Source organism: Achroia grisella, unplaced genomic scaffold (genome assembly GCF_030625045.1).
Source record: "Achroia grisella isolate CSIRO2021 unplaced genomic scaffold, CSIRO_AGI_Agris_v1 utg487, whole genome shotgun sequence".
Lineage (NCBI taxonomy): Eukaryota > Metazoa > Arthropoda > Insecta > Lepidoptera > Pyralidae > Achroia > Achroia grisella.
This window is the reverse complement of record NW_026712891.1, coordinates 4428934-4455572: the sequence shown is the minus strand read 5'-3', so window position 1 is coordinate 4455572 and position 26639 is coordinate 4428934. Positions and strand designations below refer to the sequence as shown.

The 26639-nt window shown below is 29.8% G+C and overlaps 1 protein-coding gene across 2 annotated transcripts in view; it reads left to right on the top strand.

Moving 5' to 3' along the window:
- Nucleotides 1-26639, top strand: part of LOC131845970 (uncharacterized) — a 142157-nt gene that overhangs the window by 72704 nt on the left and 42814 nt on the right. For both annotated transcript variants that reach the window (XR_009357665.1, XM_059195144.1), the window contains exon 3: nt 973-1130. Coding sequence is in view for 1 of the 2 variants with exons in the window: in XM_059195144.1 (XP_059051127.1) it covers nt 973-1130 (158 nt within the window). In the remaining variant the exon portion in view is untranslated. The remainder of the gene's footprint in view (nt 1-972; nt 1131-26639) is intronic.

Sequence of the window (26639 nt, the reverse complement as noted above, 5' to 3'; positions counted from 1 at the left end):
ACACTTAAAATAAATACTAAATAATACACGCTTTCAGAGAGAACAAATATAGTCTGTCTATCTATAACCGATCTCATTATAAGTCTAAGATAAATTCACACATCAAATTTGTTTCAAATCTGTTCAACCGTTTTGTGAAAAGGTAATAAAGAAAAATAATAGGCAACCAGACACATATTTATATTAATATTATAAAATTAGAATCTTTTATTATTATTATTCACCAAATAGATAAATATCTAAAAATTTTTAAATATATTACTAATTGTAAGGTCTAGCTACATTAAAACTTTTGAATATCATATTCAAACAAAGGGATTACTAGAGCGGAACATGGTTGCGCCTGCGCAGGGCCCAGTGTCATCTTATTACTACACTGTTGCTACACCAGGATTAATATCTCGAACTTTGGTAATGGTTTGCAACAGATACTCTATGATATTTGGGAAGGTCAAAATAAGGAGCTCAAAATAACATTTGATGTTATAAGTTTCGATTACTTCTTCGTTTACCCTTACACATAATAAGTATAATAATAATAAAAATAAATAATAATAGAGGACAAAGACATAAAAAGAAATGTATAATAGATAATAGTGAGAAAGAGAGGTGAATGGAAGACAAAAATTAATTATGTCAACCCCTAATCATTATATATATATAGGATAACGCCAGATTCAATTCCCCACACAATACAAAATATTTGTATTCCTGAGTAGGATTAATTGATTATTGCTCTGGGTATTTTAGAAAAATTATATAATACATAGTTAAATATTTCTATCAATTGTTTAGTTATTACTGTCTTACTAATTCTAGTGTATAAGCTAAATTATTATAGTTTCATTAAAACCTATTAGGTAGTTTTTGCGTGAACGTTTATAACATTAGTAAGATTAGTACTCTAGTATTATTGGTAATTGACTGTTGATACATAACTTATTATTAATTTGAGTATTTATTTGTCAACAGGAACACATACAGGAAGTGCTAGACAAATGGACACAGATCGATGATGAAATTTGGGCGAAGGTGATTGTATTTGAAAAAAATAGACGCGTGGCGAAAGCATACGCGCGTGCGCCGGTGTTAACTATAAATGGATCAGATGACGGATTTGACGGCATGAGGTGAGTACACAATGCACAAATTTTGTTAAATTGAAAAGCAACTATAATCGTAGTATTATAAGATTGTAAATTGAGTAAAAATATGCCATATGGGTCTAATACAAACACTTATTTTTAAGTCAGATCTACCGTCAGTGCGGAATATGTATAAATTGAAACAGTCACTATTTTACTTATTTTGAATACCATTATAATACTCACTAAATAATTGTTAAAACTTAGGTTTTGGAATGAATGCAGTAGTCATTAGTTATTTATGGGCAGCAGTTATACATGTCAATTAGATACAAAACGATATTGCTAAATCCGTTACAATTATGTCCTTATAATAAATAAGCGGAATACATTTCACTATACCATTGTGGCACGTGCCTGACCCAGATTGCTTTATTATCTAATTTATAGCTTTAACTGCTAACAAATTTGTCTCTTGTTCCTGTACAACACAATCAATCTATGTCTTTTTAAAATTACTCTCAACTGTTACTTCGGCCTCGTTTCATGTTATAAATTCTTTAAAGACCTCTAATTTGAACCATTTGTTCAATTGTCGCCTGTATTAACTAGTTTTGCTAATACTTCATAATACAGTACCACCGGTTCTTAAGTCATTTCACAATAGCCCCCGGCTTTATAATTGCTATTGTGAAATATAAATCACGAGTGAGCCAGATTTGTTCAGCCTACGTTACATTAAGACCTGCTACAGTCACGCTCAAGTTACCTTCATGTGCTTGTCGATAACATAAGACACTTCTTAATTAGTATCATATATCTTCTCATAATTACATGACAAAATTAAGTAACTGTTTTGTCAACCTGCTGAAACTGAAATTTGTGATCTAGAACGAAAAAAATTTACAAGTTCAAATGCAAGTAGAGTGCAGATTTACCATTAGATTTTAGATTTATAGATCACTATATTTGTTGGTGAATTAAGTACAGGATAAGAGGCATGACATATTAGTTCTCTGTAATGGGAACGCACGGGTATCATATGATAACATTTACCATCAAGTGGGTCGTCAGCTTATTTGCGAATGTTTTTAAATTAAAATATTTGGGCACAGTAAAGTAAACACATATTTGATTCTTACTTCGCCGTTATTGACTGTATTTTAGTATACACACTCTTTGGTTAAGTGTTAACAAGCACAAGATCAGCGAAGCATGCCCCGAGCAAGGTTACAACTCCAGTAACGGCAGTTTCACCTGTTTTAATAGCGAATATCAACTTTATCTAGATCTTAATTCGTGCCAGCACGTGTGATAGTGAAAGTTCTTACGTCTTGACGAACTGTTAACTGTTAGCGCAACATTAAGCAACTGTGCGTGCAAATACGCCGATAACTGATTTAATTATGGCATGTTGCTTAATATTTGTAACAGGGGTCAGTTTCACGTTGTATATGATAGGGACATAAACAATGATATAATTATAGTACAACCATACTAACCTAGATTGTTTGTTCCCATAGTTGACTAATAGACTGTTGGTTTGAGATATTACGCAGAATAGTATTAAACTTCAATGTTATAATTATATAGATTAAAGTATTAAAATTTAATAATAGTGTTAAAAGAATAGTCTTTATAAAGTCTGAAATCTACAAATACTATTATTTATATACTTTTGCAAATTAAGAAAAAACTTAGAAATAAAGTAGAAAATAGTGTAATAGCTAAAATAGGTTTATTAGAAGTTTGGCGTTTTACCTTTTTATAATATAAAATATGTTGGCTGCCTCTGTTCGTTCACTTATATCTTTAAAATTACGCAAAAAAACTTCATGCAGTTTTTTACAATAGATATAGAGATTCAAGAGGATAGTAGATAGAACAAGCCCAGAAATTCAAAGATTTGTAATGCATGCGAAAACTGGACGGGTTGCTAGTAACGGATAAATCAGAGATGTAATTTTAAGAGACCATTTATCGACGTACTATGTACGTTAATATTGCCTTTGATTTGCCTACGTTTAGATAATACTCAAAATAAATACCATTTAAAATGTATCTTTAATTGTACGTAACATTACCAAGTTGCCGTGATTTAATTAAGTTACCTGAATTTACAGTTCGAGTTAACCCGGGCATAACGTGATGACGTAATGTCCATGGTAATTCAAGTATAGCCAACGGTCACTTACCACCACAAGAATATCAGCTGGTTAGCCTTTCTAATTCCGTTAAAAAAAGTATTAATTTATCAGTACAAAGACAATAAGATGTGTCTGTCATGTTGTTATTTATATCATTTCATGATCATTATTTTATTACATGGTATGAAACGAAGTTACTGTCGCTGTGTGCCCGACCCTATGTATGCTTAAATCTTTCTACGAAACGGATTTTGTAGCGGTTTTTTTTTTATTAGATATAGTGATTGTAGAGGATGGTTTATATATATAATACATGTACTCTCGTGCAAAATCAGGCCGAGTAGCTAGTTAAGAATAAAATGCATTAAGATAAAGTTAACATTTTCTATAAACGAATACGTTTATTCCTATTAGGAATAAACAAACACAGTTAAGTGTGATCGGACAATAGGCTAGGCGCGTGCCGATGTGATCAGCGAGAGACGTCGCTCCTTCGTATCGTGTCTTATAATGACACGGAAGCCAATGCGCCTGCGCACCTCTGCTATAAATCATCACGAAGTGCAGTATGATAACCTGAAAATATATTCATTTACACAATTATTAATTTTATTGAACAGTACTTAATATATTTATAAAATTTTTAAAAATAATAAATTTTATACTGTGTTGAGTTTTATTTTTATTTTATTAATTTCACTAATGACCCATATTATAAATACTTTATATACTAACATACATATTTAATAATAATATAAATCGTCTCTGTGATCATAGCATTGACGAAGGCATTCTGCCATGGTAGCGCGACACATCAATCCCTTCGGTCTATAGTCTTCCTTCATGCAAGCAGGTAGAGCCCTCAACCACAAAAGCCTTGAAATTCGCGTTGTAACCTTAAAGCTATAAACTAACAATACTTTTCCGACATTACAATTGTAAAAATAGATTCATAAATCCAATATTTAATTTATAATAATAAATATTCAATAGTCCTACAGAATTTTCACCCTGACTGTACGTTCCTAGGAAGTGTCGCCTTCTCGTATCTGATGCAAACACCAAAATCACCATTCTAATGGGTAACCAACACGGCGGTATTTAATTAGTGCAATGCAGATCTAATGTACGTCGAGCCTAACAAACAATAAAGATCGGACATTCTATAATTAGGAGTTGTTCGTGAGACGTCTGATAGTGGAATAGCTGGCTCCTGGTTTAATTTTAAGCGAATTAATTGGATTTATCGTGTAGGAAGTGAAACTGAGGTGCTCTTACCGTTTAGATTTATTTTAAATGGATGTCTATTGCGAATACGTTCAGTTGCGTTTTAGTTGTTAGTGTTTATTTTATCTGCATTATTTCATTTAACAAGGAATTTATTAAATTAATATAAATTTGATGTAATCGATCCTATTTTACATATTTTACGAAGTCCTTTCTGTAACTTAAAATCTGTTATGCAACATCTTATTCGACGTTGTTTTAGTTAGTTTTAGTTTAGTAATTAACTTCTCGCACAGTTACCGTTTAGCTTCCATCAATCTATTTGAAAATGAACTTATTCTTAACAATCTTTATTTAGGATTTCCTTTATAAATGTAATTATTCTAGTCATTCGAAATCATTATTGCCATGCCTTTAATTATTTCACAGTATGTCATCCTCTTCCACTGATCCCTATCAGCCGTCATTTCTGAGCATACTCACCTTTTGCTCATATTATCTTTCACACAATCCATTCAAACTCTATAAAAACCTCTCTCGATAGCAATATGTTTAACTCTCTTTATTCAGGATTAAAAATAACGCTTTCAACGTTATATATTATTTTGCTTCTTTATGATAAAATCTACTATTGCGAAGCAAATAAGATGCAAAGATTCACCGCTAAATACTTCGTCTTATTGTATACACTTAAATATAATAAATATCTTTGAATAGACATCGAATTGGTCGCTTGTCACAAGAACATAGGAAAATGGTGAAAAAGTCAGCTTTAAATAAACTCAATGCCGCTTTTTAAGGAACAATCGTTCTATTTACTAGGTGAGGAGAATGGTCGGTGTGTTTGAAGCAAAAATAAAGATATGCGCAGAACGTTCACAATATTATATATGTGCTAGTGATGTTAGTAAGATCGACTAAATTGTATTTAAAAGATAATATACTTTAACCTTTTTTTATTATTGTCATGTGTGATATCATTGCAGTATTCATTTTTTTATTGTTGTAAGTTTTTCGCATTCTTTTAAAACTTTTAATATTTATTTAAGCTAGTGGGATCACCATGTAAAAATTCACTCTTTTTCGGCACTCAATGTTTATTTTAATAATATGTTTATTATATCTTTACATAACGACTGTTTGTTGCCAAAATAAAGAAAAATATATACATATAAAATTAAAAATAAATAAACAAATATAATTCAGCTGTGTGGATTGTCCAGGGTTTTTATTATTGCTATTAAGTGAACTTTAGATAGTTAAAAGGAAATCTTTTAAAAAATGACAGATAAGTCATTGCGTGATTACCTACATCAATCTCTTTCAGTCTCTAGGAGATATTTGTTTTACAAGTTGTGTTCCTGAATTTCTCATCCAATCCTACATTGGTCTCATATGAAGGATACCACAGGAATTATTCATTTTGAAATTTATTTTGTGAGGTAATCGTGTTTATAGATGACGGTTGTTATTTTATTTAATAAAGTATTATTCCACTATATTATGTCTGTTATTTCATTCGCATAATAAAGTCTACTTATAATATTTGGGAAAAAAATAATGTTTCATTTACTAAGAGTTACGTACGTTTCTTAACATATATGACAATTTGAGTTCAGTTTTTAGTCATACGAGCTTTGGGCGTAATCTTTTTGGATGATTATGCTGGATAAGCTTTTTGATGCAGGCATGTACAGTAGAATAGAAGTAAGTAGGCATTATTGCAAGATAAATTATCCTAGATTGAGGCAATTAGAAATTAGCTAGATAAATCTCTTACAGTACCACGTTGCGAGAGTAATTTAACAACTTTATTGTCCTAATAGCTAAACTATGAATCACAGTGCATACAGCTGTTCAGTTTGGCCTAATTTACCGGCAAGCCCCGTCGATAATGCTCGGTTTAGACTATTGCAAATCGGCCCACGCGACATTTGCTTTCGGCACGAGTCGTTAGTGTTTATATGTTACGATACAGTGTCGTAGGTTCGACTTTAAATTGGTTATCTAACAATGTTTTATCATACAGTCTTTTGTCATGATGGCGTTGGTGGTATAGCGGATTACATGCCTCGTTTGTAGTTGCATGTTCAATCAATATTTGATATTTGTGTTAATACAATCATTTGTTTGTTTTTATCTCAATATATTTTTGACATAATTGTTGCAATAATTACATAATTTACTTCTGCAGTAGTTTCGTGATATTTGTGGATTTTTTCCTTAAACTCTCATATTTTATATCATTCATGTTAACATCTTCCATTTTTTTTAATGGCACGATACATTCATCAGTCATGTTATGGAATACAATAATATTCATTTCTATTATGTATGTTATTAAATGTTTAGTTTAAATATTGCCGTGTTAAAGTATGAAAAAATAATCAACCCCATTATTAAGGATAACTTAAAAACTACTGGTTAGATCTTAATTAAATTTATATAGGATCACATAAGAAGAACCAGCGTTCAAATAAAAAAAAAAACTATTAAAATCGGTACACGTAGAAATAAGTTGTGAGGTAACACATGAAAAATAGATGCAGTGGAATTGAGTATTCTCCGATTTTTAAAGTAGTTTGAAACACCATTATTAGGGACGGTTCTAGGGAATAGAAAAAATAACATAAAAGTGGTGTTTGAAGCTATTAGGGACAGGTTCTAGGGAATGGAACATAAAAATCGTGTTTGAATCAGGCGCTTTATACAACATTTAATGTGTGATATTTCACGCTTCATAATTATATTGTGCGTCGTGGTATATAAAGAGTCCTGCGACCACGGTCGTGCGCATGTTGCAACAGCAATAGCTGAATGTTATTGTTTATTGTATTCTTATCGATATCTTTGGCTTTGTTAGTTTGTGTACCGTGTGCCACCAGTAGTCTGTACTGTGTACGCACAATGGGTCGTTGCAGGCAACCTTGGTTTTTGTGGAATTAAAGCGTAATACGGTAGTATGACGGGCAAGTCTCTGTACGGAGATTATGTATTGTTTACGTTGAGTTAATTTGTAATGCAACTTCACAAATCGCATTTCATTTATACCTTAATACTACATGAATAAGCATTTCAAGACGGGAAAGAAGAAAGAGTTCTTCTTGTGATGAGGCTGCTGTCCCATTGAGTGGTAGATAAAAAATATGACTATTCAAATGTGCTTAAATTTAACTTTATTTAAATTAAGAAATTTTCTATTTATTTCAACAAGGAAAGTTATATTTTACTAAAAAGTTTTTGTATTCTTATTTAAACATATTTGCAACAGATTTCTTATACTCTAGGCTTTCTCTATATTTTATTTATTTTTAAATAATTGAAATGGCAAAACTCTCATATATAAACATAAGTTACATCTCAGAAATTATTTCGTCATATGATGAACATGATACACTTCATATATTGTTTCAGAGATGCATTCTTATCTTATAAGTTTATTATTATTACTATATGTAATATCAGTTATTCTATGCTATTAGTCTCTGCTCTGATGTTGGTAGAATTACTAAAGTCAAATTTGAATAAAAGTAAAATAAATTTAAGTAAGTAATTTATATTATGTGAACTTCAAAATCGTCAAGCGTAAATGAAACAAAAAGTAACTCTCACTACTCGTTACCTCATCATGTGAAAATTCGACACCAGTATCAGATTGTTTGAAGTCATTTTAAGACCATTATGTCTGTTTATTGTTACTCAAATGATATTATCAAATGAATATATGACAATCACAACAACTTTGTAACGTAGATTGTGAGAAAAAAATTATATTCCGTTCTATCTCAACTAATTCAATGTCTAATTGTAACGGTATTATTTCAAAACAAATTCGCGAGTTTATATATTTATGTACATATGGTACTTTAACCTACCGGTTGAGATTTACTGTTTAAATCTCACTAAATGTTCCATTATAAAAAATGTAAGTCTAACTGTATTGAACTCTATTTCCTCTTCACTATTGAAGTTGGTTGTACTAGCTAGTATGTACTGGTACAACCAGGTATGTAAGGTAGGTACTGGATCTCGCATTCATTATTTAAAACCATGAGACACAAGATATACTTTTGTCATTGAGTCAGGCTCCAAATTTTCTTTCTACATTGCATGCAAAACTTCGAGAGGCTTTTATGTCGGGCTTGCGTACCACAACATATATACATTTAGAGCTATATATAATAATAACACCTCAAATTTACAAAACTAAGACTTTACTACTTTTAATATAAGGATACAGTAAAAAATATGTACTGGTTACTGGCTTGTCTCGTAACATTCACTTTGCAATGTTTTTGCCATTATGACATGAGAAATATATTTACAAAAGCCTTGACCTCCAAATACTATGAACTCTATGTGCAAAAGCCACAACATATAACAAAACATAAAATAAGAATTAACATACAATTGTGACTTTAAAAACACTATTTTAAAAAATGCAATATTTTAAAGTCTACTATTATGTTAAATGTAGTAATGACCACAGTTTTTAAAATGCTTTTATATTTACATATGTATATGAAACAATCGCTTCAGACCTTCTGCGCACATACGGAGTTATTTTTGTATTGTTTGTAATTGTCACGAAAATGTTACTGGGACATTAAACTTAGAAAAAACAAATCTTCATAAATATAAATAAAAATATTGCCAAAATTTTTAGTTGCCTCTATTTTCATAGAAAAAACTTAGAAACGATTATATTTATTTGAATCCCTTGGTAAATAAAAATTTCAAATCTTCTTTATTAATATAAATAACATAAAGTATGTTGTTCGACATTAAAATATTCAGTTCATTGTCGCAACTGATCTAGATTGTAGATTCAACTCCCACTGTTCATGTTGTAATTGTCCTGCTAATGGTTGCTACCAAAAACATATCTTAGCGTAAAGTTGACAAACGAATTTAAACATTAACGTACAAAATCAAAAGCGAAGTTCCAATAACAAGCATCACAAGTTGCTCCAATAACTCTAGATTATCTATTAGCCATTGTCTTCGATTAAACGTATATAATTCGCTACTTCAATTATATTAATATCTAATATGAATTCTATGTCATTCGAATTAAAAACGAGTTTTGTATATCGAACAGGAAAGTACCGTAGTATATTGTATGGTAAGGTATGTTTGTATTGTCCACATAATTGTATCTGCAGATAGCGTTGGAAAGTAGGGCGACATTGAGGTAGGCTTTTGTAAGATCTCGTTGGTCAGTGTCAATGAATTTGTCGCAGATGTTATGCAAGTTATATTTTTGGTTCGCTCGATTTTCACCCAATAAATACTATATTTATTCCGTACATTATCGTTAAGTATTATTATTATGTATCGCGTTTGCATGTTGTTATTTCAAATTATGAAATGTTCAATTTCTAAATATAACGTTATGGTTATGTTATCATAGATGTTAATTTTTTAATTTAAATTATTTTTTTATTACTCCTTATTGTCTCTTCTTTAAACTGATGAACATATATTTTTAATTGTATTTAAATATTATTAATTAATAAATCATATTTAAATTCAATTAAAAATATGTTGTATTAAACTATTTTTTAAATTAAGTAAACAAACATAACATACAATAGAAATCGTACAACTTTACTTAAGTATGTACCTACTCTATTTTATTTCGAATATTAAAAACATCACAATGTCATATCACATTTTATGATTATTTCTAATAACAATTATTATTATTAGTAAAAGATTTTAAGTACATTATAAGATATTGATAATGATGGAAAACATGACCCTGAAAAAATCAGCTTAAATCAAACCTATAATATTCATTTTATAAGTATGTAATTCATGTTATCTGAATGACAAATGTAACTAGAATTTAACTTGTCTCACAAGCTGAGATATAATAAATTATAAGACAATTAGGTTTAATTAAATAATATATGAAACCAGACCATGACTCACCTATTTATTACCAATTACTAATGTGTTTATTACTTATAATATTAATTACCATTTCTAATTACACAATTAATTACGTTCATTCGGAACCCTCGCAGATCGACAGGTATTAACCGACTTGAAAATTAGTCATTCAGAAATCCATAATTTAGAAACGAATTTAGGAATGAAATATTTTGTATAAAGAAATATACTGGTCCGAAGAATATACTGAAGTAATCTAAAGAGTCCCATAGTCGTTTAATCAAAATCAATTAAGTATATTTTTTTTTAAATAATATATAATTAAATAATTTTTTTGTTGTTCTCTGAAATATAATTATGTTTAAATATTTTTACTTCGAACATTATAACACATATAAGAACAGTATAACATAAATTCTTTTTATTCGTATAACTTAGTTGAATCAAATTTACTATTATTACATAGTTGCGTGCTTGATTTAATTTAATAGAAATGTTAATACCAACTCTAACAACTCGTATAAGTTAATTAAGTTTTAACAATTTGCACATGCGACGCTTTCGTGGCATTCCTAATGTCAATTACTTAGGTACTCTATTTCTCCTTGTATCGACTACTAGCCAGCGTGATTACATAAAAGATCTCTATTACAACGTTGCATGGATGAAATTTGAACGAAAACTCGGTTTGACATAAGCAGGGTTATCCATTTCTGCAGGTTTGAATCGCCAATTTATGCAAACTTCACCAATCAGATGGTTTGAGGCACGTGGGTTAGGAGTGCTGGTGTCGTTAAATAAAAGATAGTTGGGTCGATTCGTCCCACGGGAGCGCGTTCTATGTTTCCATAAGTAATAATTTACATAGGCTGTACTTAGGTTATGTGTACAGTAATATACATATTTTTAAACCTGATTATGCCCCAGTGGCATCGATAAACATACATTAAGAAAAAATAATTCAATCAAGATTCTCATGACTGTATTTCTACATAGTCAGAAGTACATTTTAGTGGATGCTATCGGAATGGTATACCGAGTTCAACCAACTATATACGCTGATAGGACATCAGCGGGGGATGATTTTGTTAACGATATACACTATATGATTGATGAAAGTAATTTGATGAACATAAAGTCAGTCAGTAAAGATCAGTTAGTTCATCGTTACGAATTCACCAAAAATTAACCACTACGGTTTCCAAACAGCAATGAGGCCACTTGTCCCCATAACAAAAAATCCCCTCCCCCAGGTTATTGTTAAATTGACATTGAGGTGAATGCAACACATGTCATTCTCATATTTCTCTAAGAATATTTGAATTCAATATGACAGTGGGCGGATCTATCGTCATCTGATTAGTTTGGTATATTGTCAACGTTTTCATCACCAAAACATTTCTCAGAAATATAAATAACATTTATATAATGTCTACCAGATTCGAACCTACGACCTTTCGTAGACGTGACTTATAGAAGTCAGTATGGTAGCAGATATTTTATATTTAGGTATATACATATTCGGTTCGTAAATACTACCAGAGAAGGCTCTATTTTAGCGCACCTTTACATTCGCAACATATACTTATTGCTTACATAACACATACTTTAACACTTATCTGAAATCTGGCTAACTTGAACTTGTATTTCCCGTATAGAAACAATTTCAAGCTTACTCGTACGTCACTTGTAAAGTTAGCGCTTCCCGCGCTTCACTATTCTAATCCGATGAATTCAGTCTACTGAGAAATGTAAATAATATTCGAACCATATATAAATATATTCATTTAATAATGGTTTTTAATAAGTACAGCGATGAATTTTTTTTTTTTAATAGTAATAATAATCTCAGGACAATTCACACAGCGTCTTCTAGATCCAAGTTAACCTAGCTAAAGCTTGTGTTATGGATACTAGATAACTAATACAACTACACTAATAATTTCTTTTTCGTAAATTGATACAAACAATCATACTTATGAATACAAATGTTTGTACCGTGCGAGGAATCGAACAAAGTATAGTATATTCACATAAAATGCAATTTCTAAGGGAAATTGAAGCACCTTATATGACAATACAATCTAATGATCTCCATATATCTCGACCAGACTCGCATGACGTATGTCCACGTTATCGAGTGTTAAGGAAGATATATAGTGCAATACAGACGTCGCTCGAAATGCTTTTAAACGACAAAATCGAGGCTATCTCGTATTCATCTCAATTTGATCGAAGTTATCTGCATTTCGAACGAATCCGATTAAAGATAAAACACATTAATAGTGACAGTCCTAGAACCGAGCGTTACTCTTTTATTGAGGAATATATTTTAGTTATGTACATTGCGTTGAAGCCTCTGAATATGGTTATTAGAAACAACTACTGAAAATGTTTCCGTTTTAGGATAGTAAAAATAAATATTTGTAACACAAATAAACATTCATTTTGATTAATTTAATTAAAATGCAGTATGTATAATATTTAAAATTAAGTTGATTGACTTTGCATGCATGAATGTGCTTACTTTCATTAATGTAGGTAATCTTTTCTTATCTGCGATTTGATCCAAGGTTAAAATTTTCCAAGACATTCAATATTACAAATATACAGTCGGTTGCAGGTACTATTAATTGCGGATTACAAACAAATTACATACATAATCATGTCTTAAAAATGCAATAACCGATTTTGACCTACATCAATTCAGATCATCGGCAAAACAATTGTTCAATCGTTTCTGTGTCGATTACGTCGATTCCAAAGACTGATTATAGTGCTACATATCTTGCGACCTTGTTTCAAGAATGGCCAGAAAGTTTATTGTTTCATATCTCAATCAATCATTCGACAATATATTATTTTAAATAGCCGTAATCAGCCTAGTATAGTAGGCGTTATAGATTGAACTAGTTTTTACCAGCGACCTGAACCATCCAGACTAAGAACAATTGTGATCTGAATTTGGTGTATTGATTGAATAGAACTTTACACCTATCTCAATGGTAACTTTAACAATCATAAATATTGCAGATTATTTGACGTTAATGTATATTAACGTCTAAGAAACTTCAACACTTTCATTTCTGTAGACGTAACAAAAATGAGTATTGTGAAGCAACTTATTTTAAATCATAAAACTTTAAACGTCATTACAAATCTTACTAATTTGTTGAACTTATCTGTCCTTTTCGTCCATGCTAATTTCTTAATTTGAAAGAATGTGACAAAATACTCCAGTAGTAAAAGCGTGATTGTAGAAGATTTTTAATATTAATGAATAAGGACTGACGGTGAATTTATTCAATGGATTAACAATTGACAAGGATTGCTTAGAATATACTCCTCATATAAGTGTACATTACAAATAAATAATCACTTAAAATTTTAATTAATAAGTACTAGTATAACATATAAATATGAATTTACAACAGAGTACAGATGCTACCATAACAAGAACCAGTAACATTTCGTCTTAAATGTCATGTACGTAGAATCTAATTTACAATTTCGACACAGGTCGTTAAGAAATATTCAGCGATAAAGTAATTAGAGGCATATAAACTCTAATAGTATAACAATTTGTTATGATTTAAAAATAACTCATATGTACATTCAGTGTTGCCACCTTAGAGATTTTATCTGTGGATTTTACTACCTTTTTTGGTGTGAAAAAATTGTTTCCAGTGCCTGGTGGATAATGTAATTGAGAAACTACTGATTTCAATAACAAGTACTGCACTCAACAAGTGTTACCTCATGATCTTGTTTTTAATAATTATTTGCTTTTATATTTATATATACATATTAGAACTTGTAATTGTGTTGAGAAATTATAGAGTAATTTATTAAATGAAATTAAAACTCTGCATTATTTATGTAATTAATAAACGTAGTTTTCCGATATTAATTATTCTAAGTAAATATTTTATTTATTTTTTACAGTCCTAAAATAATTATTACCGATTTATAATATCTTATTTTAACATTAATATAAACTCAATACTTTGGTAGTTTTACTCCAGAGCGGAAATTGCTCTGGACTAGTCTGTAAAAACTGCCAAATTGCTTTGGAAATTTGGAAAATTGCTAATGGAATGGACTAAGTTTGTGGGCAACACTAATGTACATGCTTTTATTTAATGCATCGCTCATCACGTTAGGTAAAGCCCGAGGCTGTATGTAAACTTATCAGAATAACACATCAAAGAACTCCGAACGACCTTTAGCGTTCTGATGCATTACACAAGCGTGGCGGATATAGTTTAAATATTTGCGTGTCTAATAGTAACGAAGATGTGCTTTCTCTGTTATCAAAACATGGGAAAGCAGTTTGTCAAAAACCATTACAAATTATCATAATTATTTATGGTTCGCCTGTGAAATTATTCTATAATAATGCTATTATACCAGCACGTTTAAACTACATATTACTAGAAAGGAAGGGATGATGAAATCTAATAACTGACGACTGTCGCAAATAATTAAAATAAGTACTTAGTTTATTGTACTTTCTCTAAGTTAGTGGTACAAGTATATCTTATTATCAATTATAGTCATTTTTATTGTATGTAAGGAGAATTTTGTTCCACCTACAATATTTAGAATGAAATGTTTAGTAAAAGTTTTTTTTTTCATAATTATTATCATAATTATGTCTCTGTCAAAATGAGAAAAACTTTATATTTAATAATATTTACAATTATTATTACTATCCGTAGAAATAACAGCATATTTTTCACTTCTCTGTACCCATTGAATCATAAGTGTATAAATGTTAATACTCATGCTAATACTAGCCATGCAATATTGTGCATCTGTGGTGCATTACGTTTGCGCGGGAAAATAAAAGAGACTACAAAAATGACTTCTTCTCCAGACTAATATTCTTATGCTCTTAATTCTTGTTTTATACTATTAATTATACGTACTTATATATATACAACAAACCTGAATAAAATACTAACATACCTAACATATATTAATCTACCTATAAATTATACCTACTTTATATTACTCTTAAAATTCAAACTCCAACGCAAAATTTATTAACATAGAACCGTTTATCCTCTTGTACAAGTCATATATATTATGGCTATCCCTACCATCCAGTTCAACTAGTTAGTTCAGTTGTGAAGAGCTGGTAGGAAACTCAACTGGTACATTTCTTTTTGTATATAATGTAATAAGTATACTCTGACGGGAAGTCCTGAATATGAGGTTAAGTCAGTTGTAATCAGTCTTATCATGATCAAATCAACGATGGTTTCCAGGCTTTCCACTCGGAGGTCAACCTGGCATTGCTACCAATGGAACAATTAATCCCCATTAATAAAAATCTCATTCCCTCCGACAAACTATATTACTATTACGAAATTACTAATAAATTACGATATCGGCACGACACGATTATATTAATATACTTGTGGTTGAATGTAGATTAATTTGCCGGAAACTATTTCTTAACGACTCATATAACTTGATGAAAACTTTGTATCTAAATATTCATTAGTCTATAATCTATTAAGATAATATTTAAAAACTCTAGATCCACCATATCCCATTCATATATGGTTTACACAAGAATATGATCTTTATCGAGGTTAAGTAACCATAATTTGGCAGGTCATTTGTCAGTGTGTTATTATGAAATAATTTCTTGTTTTATTCTACAAAGACACCGACATCAATATCATAACATAGCCGACATAAACATCATCATCATCATATATAAATAAATAAATTATTAGACTATCTTAGAGACTGTATTACTAAATCTGATCAAAATTTTCCGGATTATGTTCTCTTTTTATACATGTTTTCACGTCTTCATTTTTTGTAACATGAAACATAATCGTGATTTTCATTATCCTAATAGTAACTGCAGAGAGAGAGTTGATCTTAGAGGGCTCATAACATAGTCAAAGATGACATACCAAAAAGGAATATCAATGTAATATAAAAATTAAAAAAAATGATGGGCATTCTGCCAGCATCACCAGTTATTCCTTTATTGGTTTTTATTGCACATATTTGCAAACTAAAACATAATACAGATTTATATGTAACATAATAAAAATGTGCATATCTAATCTTTTACGAGAAGTCCATAATTAATAATGATATTTCGTAGGTATATAATTAACGTATATTATAATATATGGTATTTTTAAATATGTAAATAAAATAAAAATTGAAATAAACATGAAAGAAAGAAAGAAGAAAAAAATATAGCCATTAGATATTCATTAAAAATAAATTTAATAAATTTGAATATGGAACGTCGAACGTGAAGCATATGCTACGCTGTGTTTTGTTTCATCTTGTGTAAAATATAAAAGTGTCATCAATAAATATGTTAAGTGCTAAAAATATTTTTTTTATTATTGTATCATCATGTATCTAGACGTATTTATATATAAATTCTATATTTTTAAGTTTAAGATACTCCATTATGATATTATTATAAAGTTCTACAGTAAACGAGTTCACTTTTCTTGAATACTGAAATTCTTAAATTAAAAGTTACATGTAATTATTCGTCGGCAGGCTGACATACCTGACCATCTCATCAACCGTTAAGGTCTGACTGCAATATGTTTAAAATGAGCATTGCAAAATTTGACGTGAATCATACGACATCATATTTTAAATAGTGAATGTTCAATAACTCATTGTTTCCAGTAAATCTATTGATCTATTTCGACAGCTAAACTTTGCAGCAAAGTTCAAGACATGCATAAATTGTGTAAACTGCACCCAGTTATTGTACGATTTACTGCTTTATTGTAATATTCGTACTAACATTTCCACTGGTTGAATGAAAGTCGAAAGAAATACTATAATCAGAGCGTACCATGTCTAGGAAATATCTGACCACCCATAAATTGAGATCTGTGAGCTTAATGCCTTTGACCATGTTCGATTTATGACCGTCATTATTCTGCGTGTTATGTCAACACTACCATACATAATTATTAAATTCCTTGATGTACAGTTGACTAAGTATGATTCCTTTGGGACTGCACATGCTCATATCTCAGAGCAACACAATGAAGCCCCACAAACAATATTAACGCATGTGACTATTAAATAAATCTGAGTTCAAAGACGCATTCCATCGTGCAAGACTAAAGTTATTAGATTTATGAAATTAAACCGGTCATAATAAAAAGTAATGACCTATTACGACTGACAAGTTGCAGTGGACACAGCAGTAGTGGAATATATTGAACCCTTCAAGAAAGGATCCGCTTTCAAATCTTTTGAAATTGAACTTTTAGTTCTACATGTTATAGTTCAACCCTCAAAATAGATTAAATGAATATCAAAGCTGTTTTGTACCTATAAATTGGCCATAAAGTGTATAGTTACAAAAAGATGTGATACTAAACGTAAAAGTTATGCAGATAATAGTTTGGAATATGTAACATTTACCAGGTTTTGCAATCATAAAACTTTATGACTTACGATTGTGTTGTTACGTAAAATTATAGATTTTCGATTATAAAGAATACTTTCTAATAGATTTAATCTTATTAGTTGTTATTCTCAATTTATCCATAGAAAACTTTAATTTGTAGCTGTAATGGTTTTCTTTTTAAAATCTTAATAGGTAGCAATGAATTTTCTTTTACGCATTTAGATTTATTGAGTTGTATTATTTCGACGATTGTATGGTAGTAAAGCAATTTCAATTCACATATATAACAAATATTTGTATTTAAGAGTATTATTGTTTGTATCTGTGTCAATGTTTACTTACTATAATGTTTATAGAAGTTTGTATAGATTTGGGTGTCTTCTATATATATTCTATAAAATATGTATTTAAGGATATCAGCTGTTTTTAGTTTGGGATTAAATAGCGTCGTTTAGTATGTCCTGGCTTATTCACATTATATTGTTACACAAGCGTCATTGGTTAGTAACTAAAAGACATTTATTTGATTAATACCTATTGTCCACATAGCGAAAACAGATTTAGAGTTCAAGCCTCGAACTTGTCGACCTTCGTCACGCCTACTGAACCATTGATACCTGCACGAGAACAGGATGTAAGCGTCGCGACATTTTTGTGTCGCCTTTGAATGGTTTGGTAGAAATTGTTACTGCACAAAGAAAGTTTTATTTTTAAATACTGAATGATTATATTCAGTATAGTGGAAGGATTTTGTCTAATTGGAAATAATTATGAATATATTATTATTTTAGGTTACAATATATAGTTACTTATATGGGTACTGTTCTCTTATATTGTGTAGGCTTTATGTTACATAAATTTATTATGCAATTAAAAAAAAATATATATAATATACATCTTTCGGATATAAAACTGAACAAAATATTTTATTAACAAAATTTTCACTGTACTATAATAATTAATTTGTATATGTCAATTAAGTACAATTTAACAATATTGGATTATTTTTTAAAAATAAAAAAGGAACAGTGAAGTTTAAAATTTTTGCATGTAGGTATTTAATTTTATAATTTACGACAATTTAAAAAAATATTTTATAATAATAATTATTATTAATGTTTTTTAATCGGTACCTAATCAATGTATCTTTAATTACTTAAAGAAATTGAACAACTATAAAAATTGTACACTTTAAAATATATAGACAACGTAGTGTATAAGTATAAATATACTACGTCACCTATTTTATTTTGTCTTTGCAATTACGTAGTACCACAATTTGTTCGATAAAATCTGATATTTTTTTTCTGAGTGTACGATTGAGACATCACGATGTTTCAATTGTTTGTTCTATACAAGAAACTCATTAGTATTGTAGATTTCATACTATATAATCCCGTAATCCTATTTGAATATCATTAAATTATTACCGTTTTGATTTACAATATATAAGTTATAAAAACAGTAGGTGACTTGATACTGTTGTTAGGATATGTAAATTACATTTGAAATTTAACAATAACAGTAGCGACTTGCAACATTGTCCAAGTTGAACAATATGCTTACTGTATGGATTGGACTATCTATCTGGAATAATGATGAGAATAAATAATTATTTTCTTCATAATAAACTTAAATTTAAGCACCTCTTAATATTCATACTTATTATTATAATCTACCGCTCTTTCGGAAAGCTGACTCATGACAAGAAAAACGAGCAAAAACCTTAAGCTTAAGATACTTTAAATAATTGTTGTAACTTTATATTTTTAAGTTGAAATGCGTGAATACAATCTACCGACTACCACTAACTCCTTATAGTCAAAATATTAAATACACAATCAACCGGTTAAGTTAGTAAAAAAGATTAAACGAGTTGTAGTGATTACAGCAGAATAGTCACTGCAAATAGCACTCGTTTACGAGCATGACGAATAGACTTACTGCACTCAACAATATTTTAGGGAGCTCAATGTGTCCTTAAACTTCTTTTGAACCCCAAAATAGATATTTTATAAAATAGCGTAGTAGTATACCAAGAATTATCGTCCACCATACCTTAATTTTTAGAGGTTTCTTTTTAGGATAGCGTTCTACATAGTATAACATATACTAGTGGTCCACACGACTTCATTCACGTGTACATTTCTAAATCGTAAAGTACATAAGTACCATATTAACATTTATGTACCATATCATGAACGTCTATTGCACTTCTGACCGTTATCTAAACGGAGATTAATTGCAAAATGCACTTCTGCAACATGATTGCATTTAGAACCGATAATCATTTACAATTTCATTTTATTTAACATCCTGTCATGCAAATTAACTTGTGAACGTCGATTCAAAGGTTACTTGACCAATTTAAGAAGTACCAAATACTACAAGTTGCGAAATGTAGGTGCATCTTGAGCAGTAAATATACCTAGAGGTCGGTTTGGAAATAGACGATGTTTTTGATATCTCATGAATATATGAAGGTAATATATGTAGCAATGATTAGATTATACTCCTTATATATATTATTTTGCAGTTGATTTATTAATGAACGTATTCTAATTTAAATATTTTATTATATACCTACTCGTATATTCAAAATTATTGAGAATATATTTTGTCTATTTCAAAAAGGAGAAGCACCACCGGCTGTATTAATAATATGTTACTTAGGTATTTGAACTTAAACTGTGTACCTATATCACGACATAATGAGATTTATTTGTTATTAACGCACAGTCTGAACGGTTGAAGCTAGAAATTTCGTTTCAATACGTATGAATATATTTTTAATTTAAAAATTTGAGTTTTTATAGTAAATATTTTTTGACATATTATTGAGGATGAAGTCTCGTTTCTCGATTTACGATTACTCTCTATTAACAATAGACACATTAAACGTAAATATAAATCTGTAAGTATTAACTAAACTACGCTAATATGGTCATAGTAGTAATAAGGAAGTATTTACTAGCGTAACCGTTATAGGTCGATCTAATTTTAAGTAATATCGGGGCCTCGGGCATGGCACGCCGGCCCCTGCCCGTCTACTCGGTCAGATCCAGTAAGTTCTCGATTTCAAAATAGTGCTACAAATTGCACCAATAATGATCTGGTTAGGAAATCAACTGATCAAATAAAAGATTAGTGCAAAATGTTATTAAGAAAGATAAGTGTACCTAAGGTTCAGATTAAACATTTTATATCTATATAAATCATTTTATACCATTAGGTAGATATAAAATGTTTTCCAATCATAAATAAATGGCCCACATACATATAGACTCATATGTACATACAGTCAAAAATATAATTTTATCAACTAATTTTTCCAGCTTTTTCTTCAATATTTCCGTGTCTTTTTTTTTTGGTTAATTGCTTGTTGTTAAGTATAACGTATTAAATATATAAAATAGTATTGAAATAATCAAAATATTATCTATATAGTCATGGAAGAAAGTACTCTGATTACCCATAAAGTCAATAACAATGGCACAGATAATAAATAGAGCATCAATAATTTAGATATTAAAAGGGAGTGAGCAAACGAAAGTAAAACTAGTGAGGCGCAATAAATGGATTTCACGCACGGATAATCTATCGATTCAATGGAATACGGAAATCAACCACGGAATCGCTCTGTCAATAAATTAAGTACTTACTTTGCGTATATTGGCAATTTCTTTTCATTACAAACCTTGACTTAGATTAGCTAAGCATTTTGAGGTCTATAGATAAAATTTCACTTACTAATGAATGACAGGTGTCATTTTGTTACTTTAATATTGCAATATTTATAATATTGAGAACACTTTGCCTTGAGAAATATTGGAAAAAAAGCAATGTAAATAATTTGCCTTTGCTACGGGAGGTAACTATCACAAACAATGCTATATTTAAAAATATCTTGCCACGTTTTATTATTAAAAAGTCGTATAATAATATTTTTGACAAACAAATAATATTCCAATACCATCATTTAGGTATTACCAAAAAATATTTTTAATTTTATTCAATAATTTTATACGAAAAATATCTAATTTTATAAAATCAAATATAAATTGTTTATTGTTAAGCAATTTTGAGACTTTATACATTAAGTCTCAAAATTGCTTGATGATATATAACTCTATTAACCTACATTATAAATTAATATTTTGAAAAACTTTTCAATTGCATAAACTATTCCTCATCATGTTTTGAGATTTCTAGTTTCCTTCCATTTAACTGTTGATTTCTATTACCTACTTAAGTCGTGCGCATCTCGATCTTAAATCAATTGACCTAATTCAGATCGCAAGGTGACAGAGAGGCTCTGGCGCATCCGTGGACAATCACTGTGGTCCTTGGCACTAAAATCGAATACATCGACTCAGTTTCATGGATCACATCACTAGCACTATTGTTACGTTAATAATGTACGTATTGTTGACCTACAGAACAGTTATAGTGTTGAAGAGGTTTATGGAGGACGATTGTTTTAGTAAACAAACGATTCAAAGCAATTATAGATTTAATATTGCTTATCTCTGTAGTAACATGTTTTTTAGCTTTTAGCATTAACAGAATAAATAAAATCATAACTTACTGTGGTAATGGAACCAATTGCTGCTTATTATTGTTCTATTTCTAATTGCACATAATTTCGATTTTGTTCGATACTCCATCATCACGCTGTCAGACCAATCTCTAGACTCTCATTAAATCAATTACAGTTTGACGCGTTTGACAGTAAACATACGTTAGTGTTGAGCTTTCACTAACCAGTCTTATTTTATTTATGTTTATTTACTAAAGCAGTTAGTTGTATTCGTTGTTTTCTACAACCGCAATGGCCTTTTGGTCATATATACATGAACAGCTTCATGGACATCACGTTATCATGTGTATCATGTGCGTACACATGTAATAACACTCATGCGTTGCTATTTCAGAGGACTATGGTGTCATGCCTTCATACCCTGTACTTCACTTACTCTACAGCCGAACCATAATATCAAAGCTGATTAGCGGCTGAAATAAAGTACATATAAGTACCCATCACATGGGTTATTTTATTTATTATTTACAGAATATTATAATACTTCCGAAGAAAAGTATGAAGTATTTTTTTAATTAATTCTAAAAAAGTTATTGTCAAAATTTGCATCATAATTATTTAGCTATTGTATAATGTTAATCACTGAAACCTCTTGTCACAAGGTCTTTCAATTTTACCTATAATTACTTAGTTAATTAAAAGTTACTATGCTCAAGCTAATAATTATATATTATAGAGTCTAATAATTATACCTCAAAAGCTTTATTTAGTGTCGAAAAATATATTGAATAAATTGAATTAAAGTTTTTACCTAAAACTATTAGTAAAGTAATATCTATAATCTTGGTGCATCATTTTATCTTTTCTAATATATAATATAATAAAATTATAACAAGCCAATCTCTGTACTTTATAGATATTAAAAAACACTAATACGGGAATCTTTATAATAGAAGAAACAAAGAAGAAAAAATAACAGGTTTTACAATTTTTGTTTGTGTCTACCTATGTTCGTAACTACTTCACGTAAATACAATTTTCACTCACTCATAAAGCTAGAGATCTAAATTAAAATATATGGTCAATTTTATCGTAGGATTTTTTTTATTCCGTCCAAAGCAAGATAGGTCTCTAGTCAGATCCTAAAACTTTATTTTATTTAAAAGTAAAACTTATTGTGTGTTACTTTATAGAATCAATTTATACAACAGTATTTCCTTATATCAGTTACAGGTTTATTCCATAAAATTACAATACAGCAAGTACTAAGTAAGAACGATACTTACCAATCAGCTTTTACTTTCAGTGAGGCTGGCTCTATGTCGGTCGGCTTCCGCAAATGAAAGTATATTCTTCATTGATTTCGTAGAATTATCGATATTTATATTTTTGCCACTAGTTAATGTAGGTAAATAGAATTGAAATGTCATGTTAGTCAGTAAGTATTTAGTTTCTTATGCCTAAAATAAACAAATGTTTAACAAAGTAGATTACAAAAATAGTTTTTATTTTTATTACTAAGAACAAATCATAATTTCTAGAATTTTAAGTTATATAAACTTTCACTACACAGTCAAACACCAGAACTCTTTGAAGTGAAATGTAATCAATACTATACTTATTTACAAAGTTAAAACAAAATTTTTAAACTAAAAAGTAAATTTTGTACCATTTATGTTTTCAACTTTATGCGTTTTAAACTTCTTGAACAATAAATATAGATATAGTAGATATAAGATTACATTAATTGTTTTGATTTATTACTAAACTAATGTAGTAATTATACAATATTATAGGTTTAAACTCTTGACATTAGTATTAAGGAGATTTAAGGCGCCTAGTCACAAAAAGTTCGGCTCCATTTGTAAAGCAATAAAGGTCTTCTATAAATGATTGATCACGTTCTTTTTTATACAAATTTGCACGTACACTTCCGCATTGAATGAACAAAAACAAACATATTGTAATGTAATAATGCCTATAATGAAATACCATTAAAACAATGGTTCAAACATAACAATTAATTGTATAATGTGTTCATCGATAACAACAATACACGTCACTAGTATAGATGGCTGACTGTCAAGTTGGAACTAAGATCAATGACATTTTGCACTTTCTTTGCAGAGTTGTATACAACTTGCAGTTTCTTACAAGACTTCATAATTTAAAATAAAGAAACATTAATCAAAAGATAAACCACTTTCCTAATAACTATTATATATATATATATATATATATTATTATTATTAACATCGATATTGTCTATCTATCGATATCGTAAATATACTAACTACATTACATCTTAGAGTTTGTTCAATAATTTCACTCATTAATGAATGATGAATGCAAGTGTATTCGATCGACCATAATTTTACACTTCATTTCACGTTATCGTTTATACCCTAGTTCAGTGATATTATAATTGCTATCAAATACTTCACAAATTATTCTAGACACCTGTGTTGGTTTACATGACGTCTCCCTAAATAGCGCCAGTGCATGATAGCAGTTCGTTTGCCCAGACTGAAACAAATGAAGCGAAACACACTTAAGTAGAGTAAATTAGACAATAGGTAATTCGCAGATTTCTCAACCCAACCACCCCTAGTTCCGTTGAACATACCTTGAACTTGCAAGTTCTATTGATACTATGAACTCATGAACTTTCCCGGATACGACTTTGTTTGCAATGAAATTGTTTAATATAGAAAAGTTGAGTGTCCGGACTGACAGTAACAATTGGCCTATTGTCTTGTAATTATCAATTGGACATCATAGGAAATTTCCTTAATTGTATTTTTTAGGGAAATCGAATTTACTCTTTTGGAATTACTTTAGTAAAAAAAGTAGATTAAGGCAAAGGAAAAGAGAGTGCAAAGTTGCTCACGGCTTGTGTGCTGACATACAGAAAATAATTTAGCCCGATAGTAATAGAGAGATATGTTTTCAAATTTTCTAAGATCATACAATAAAGTATAGTAAGTGTAACAGATTGATAGACTATATTGGTGTCTAAATGATGGAAACACATAGATTTGGATAGTATAATATATTACAATGCAGCTGCAAACTATGGTAAGACACTAAATGGAATTTTCTAGAAACATGACAAATAAAAAGAACAGTTCTAGTTCTAAAAATATATTTAAAAATAATAAAATATCAGAATTTGCTGCAGTCGGTAACTACCAGTAAGAATGGACAAGATATTTGCTAAACTGAGAATGAACAGGAGCCACCGAATATAATCAGTAACATCCCAAAGTCATAATCATGATACACACCAAAGCATGACAAAGACACTGAGACAAACCCATAAGGTATGGCAATTTATTTGATGCATTATTCAACTTGCCCTCAAAACAAGTGCACTTGATGCAACTCTATACAAGGAAAAAATAACAAAACAAGTGTCAGTTAACAAGAAGATCTAGATTTTTAATGAGTCATGCAATTTAAAACTTTATACTATACGTTTGACGCCTAACACAACGGAGATATATTCAGAGAGATCTTCTGTCTTTACCGAAGTTTTCCCTACTTTTTTCTTTAGTCTACACTTTTTATAAAATAACATATTGCAATTCTGCAACGTATCTGGCTACAAGTTACAAACCGTTATAATTTATTATGCATATAAATTATCTTTAGAAGTTTATTATGTTTGTATTGAATTTGTGTGTACCATGCAACAAATAACTTGTTCTGCTGCGCTAGAAATGACTGACAAACTTGTAGTATCTGTTTTGTTGAAGGAAGGCGGCCTAGAAACTAAGCTAACATCAAACAGGTCACAGAACTATTTACTCTAATAGTGTCTTTTGACAATTCCCAAGTTGTAAAGAATAACAAGTAGGTAATTTACCAAATTACACTTGGGGGGAATCAAACCAGTCCTATACTTAAAAGTAAATTAATAAATAATAATTACGAAACGCAGATTAGTTTGTGATTTGACTTAGCAACTGCTAATGTGCAATTTACTGCATAACTACATAGGTCAAGGTGATTGGAGAAATCATCGCCGCCTTTGTTCACATGCATTAATTTAATCAAAATTCCATATAATTTACATTCTGGCTACATGATTTTATTAACCAGGTCGTGACTGTTGCAGTTAATAACGAAATAACATATAATTGAATTAGATAACGGAACAATATCGAATTAGAATTAACAACTGTGTTGTTTTATTGCCAACCTTTCATTAGAGTATGACATATCCTTGAGTCAATCACGCATGCGTGTTGCAGGGTCGACAGAAATACTGCACTGCACTTGCGATATATTATAATTAAAATACCTACTCATGAAAA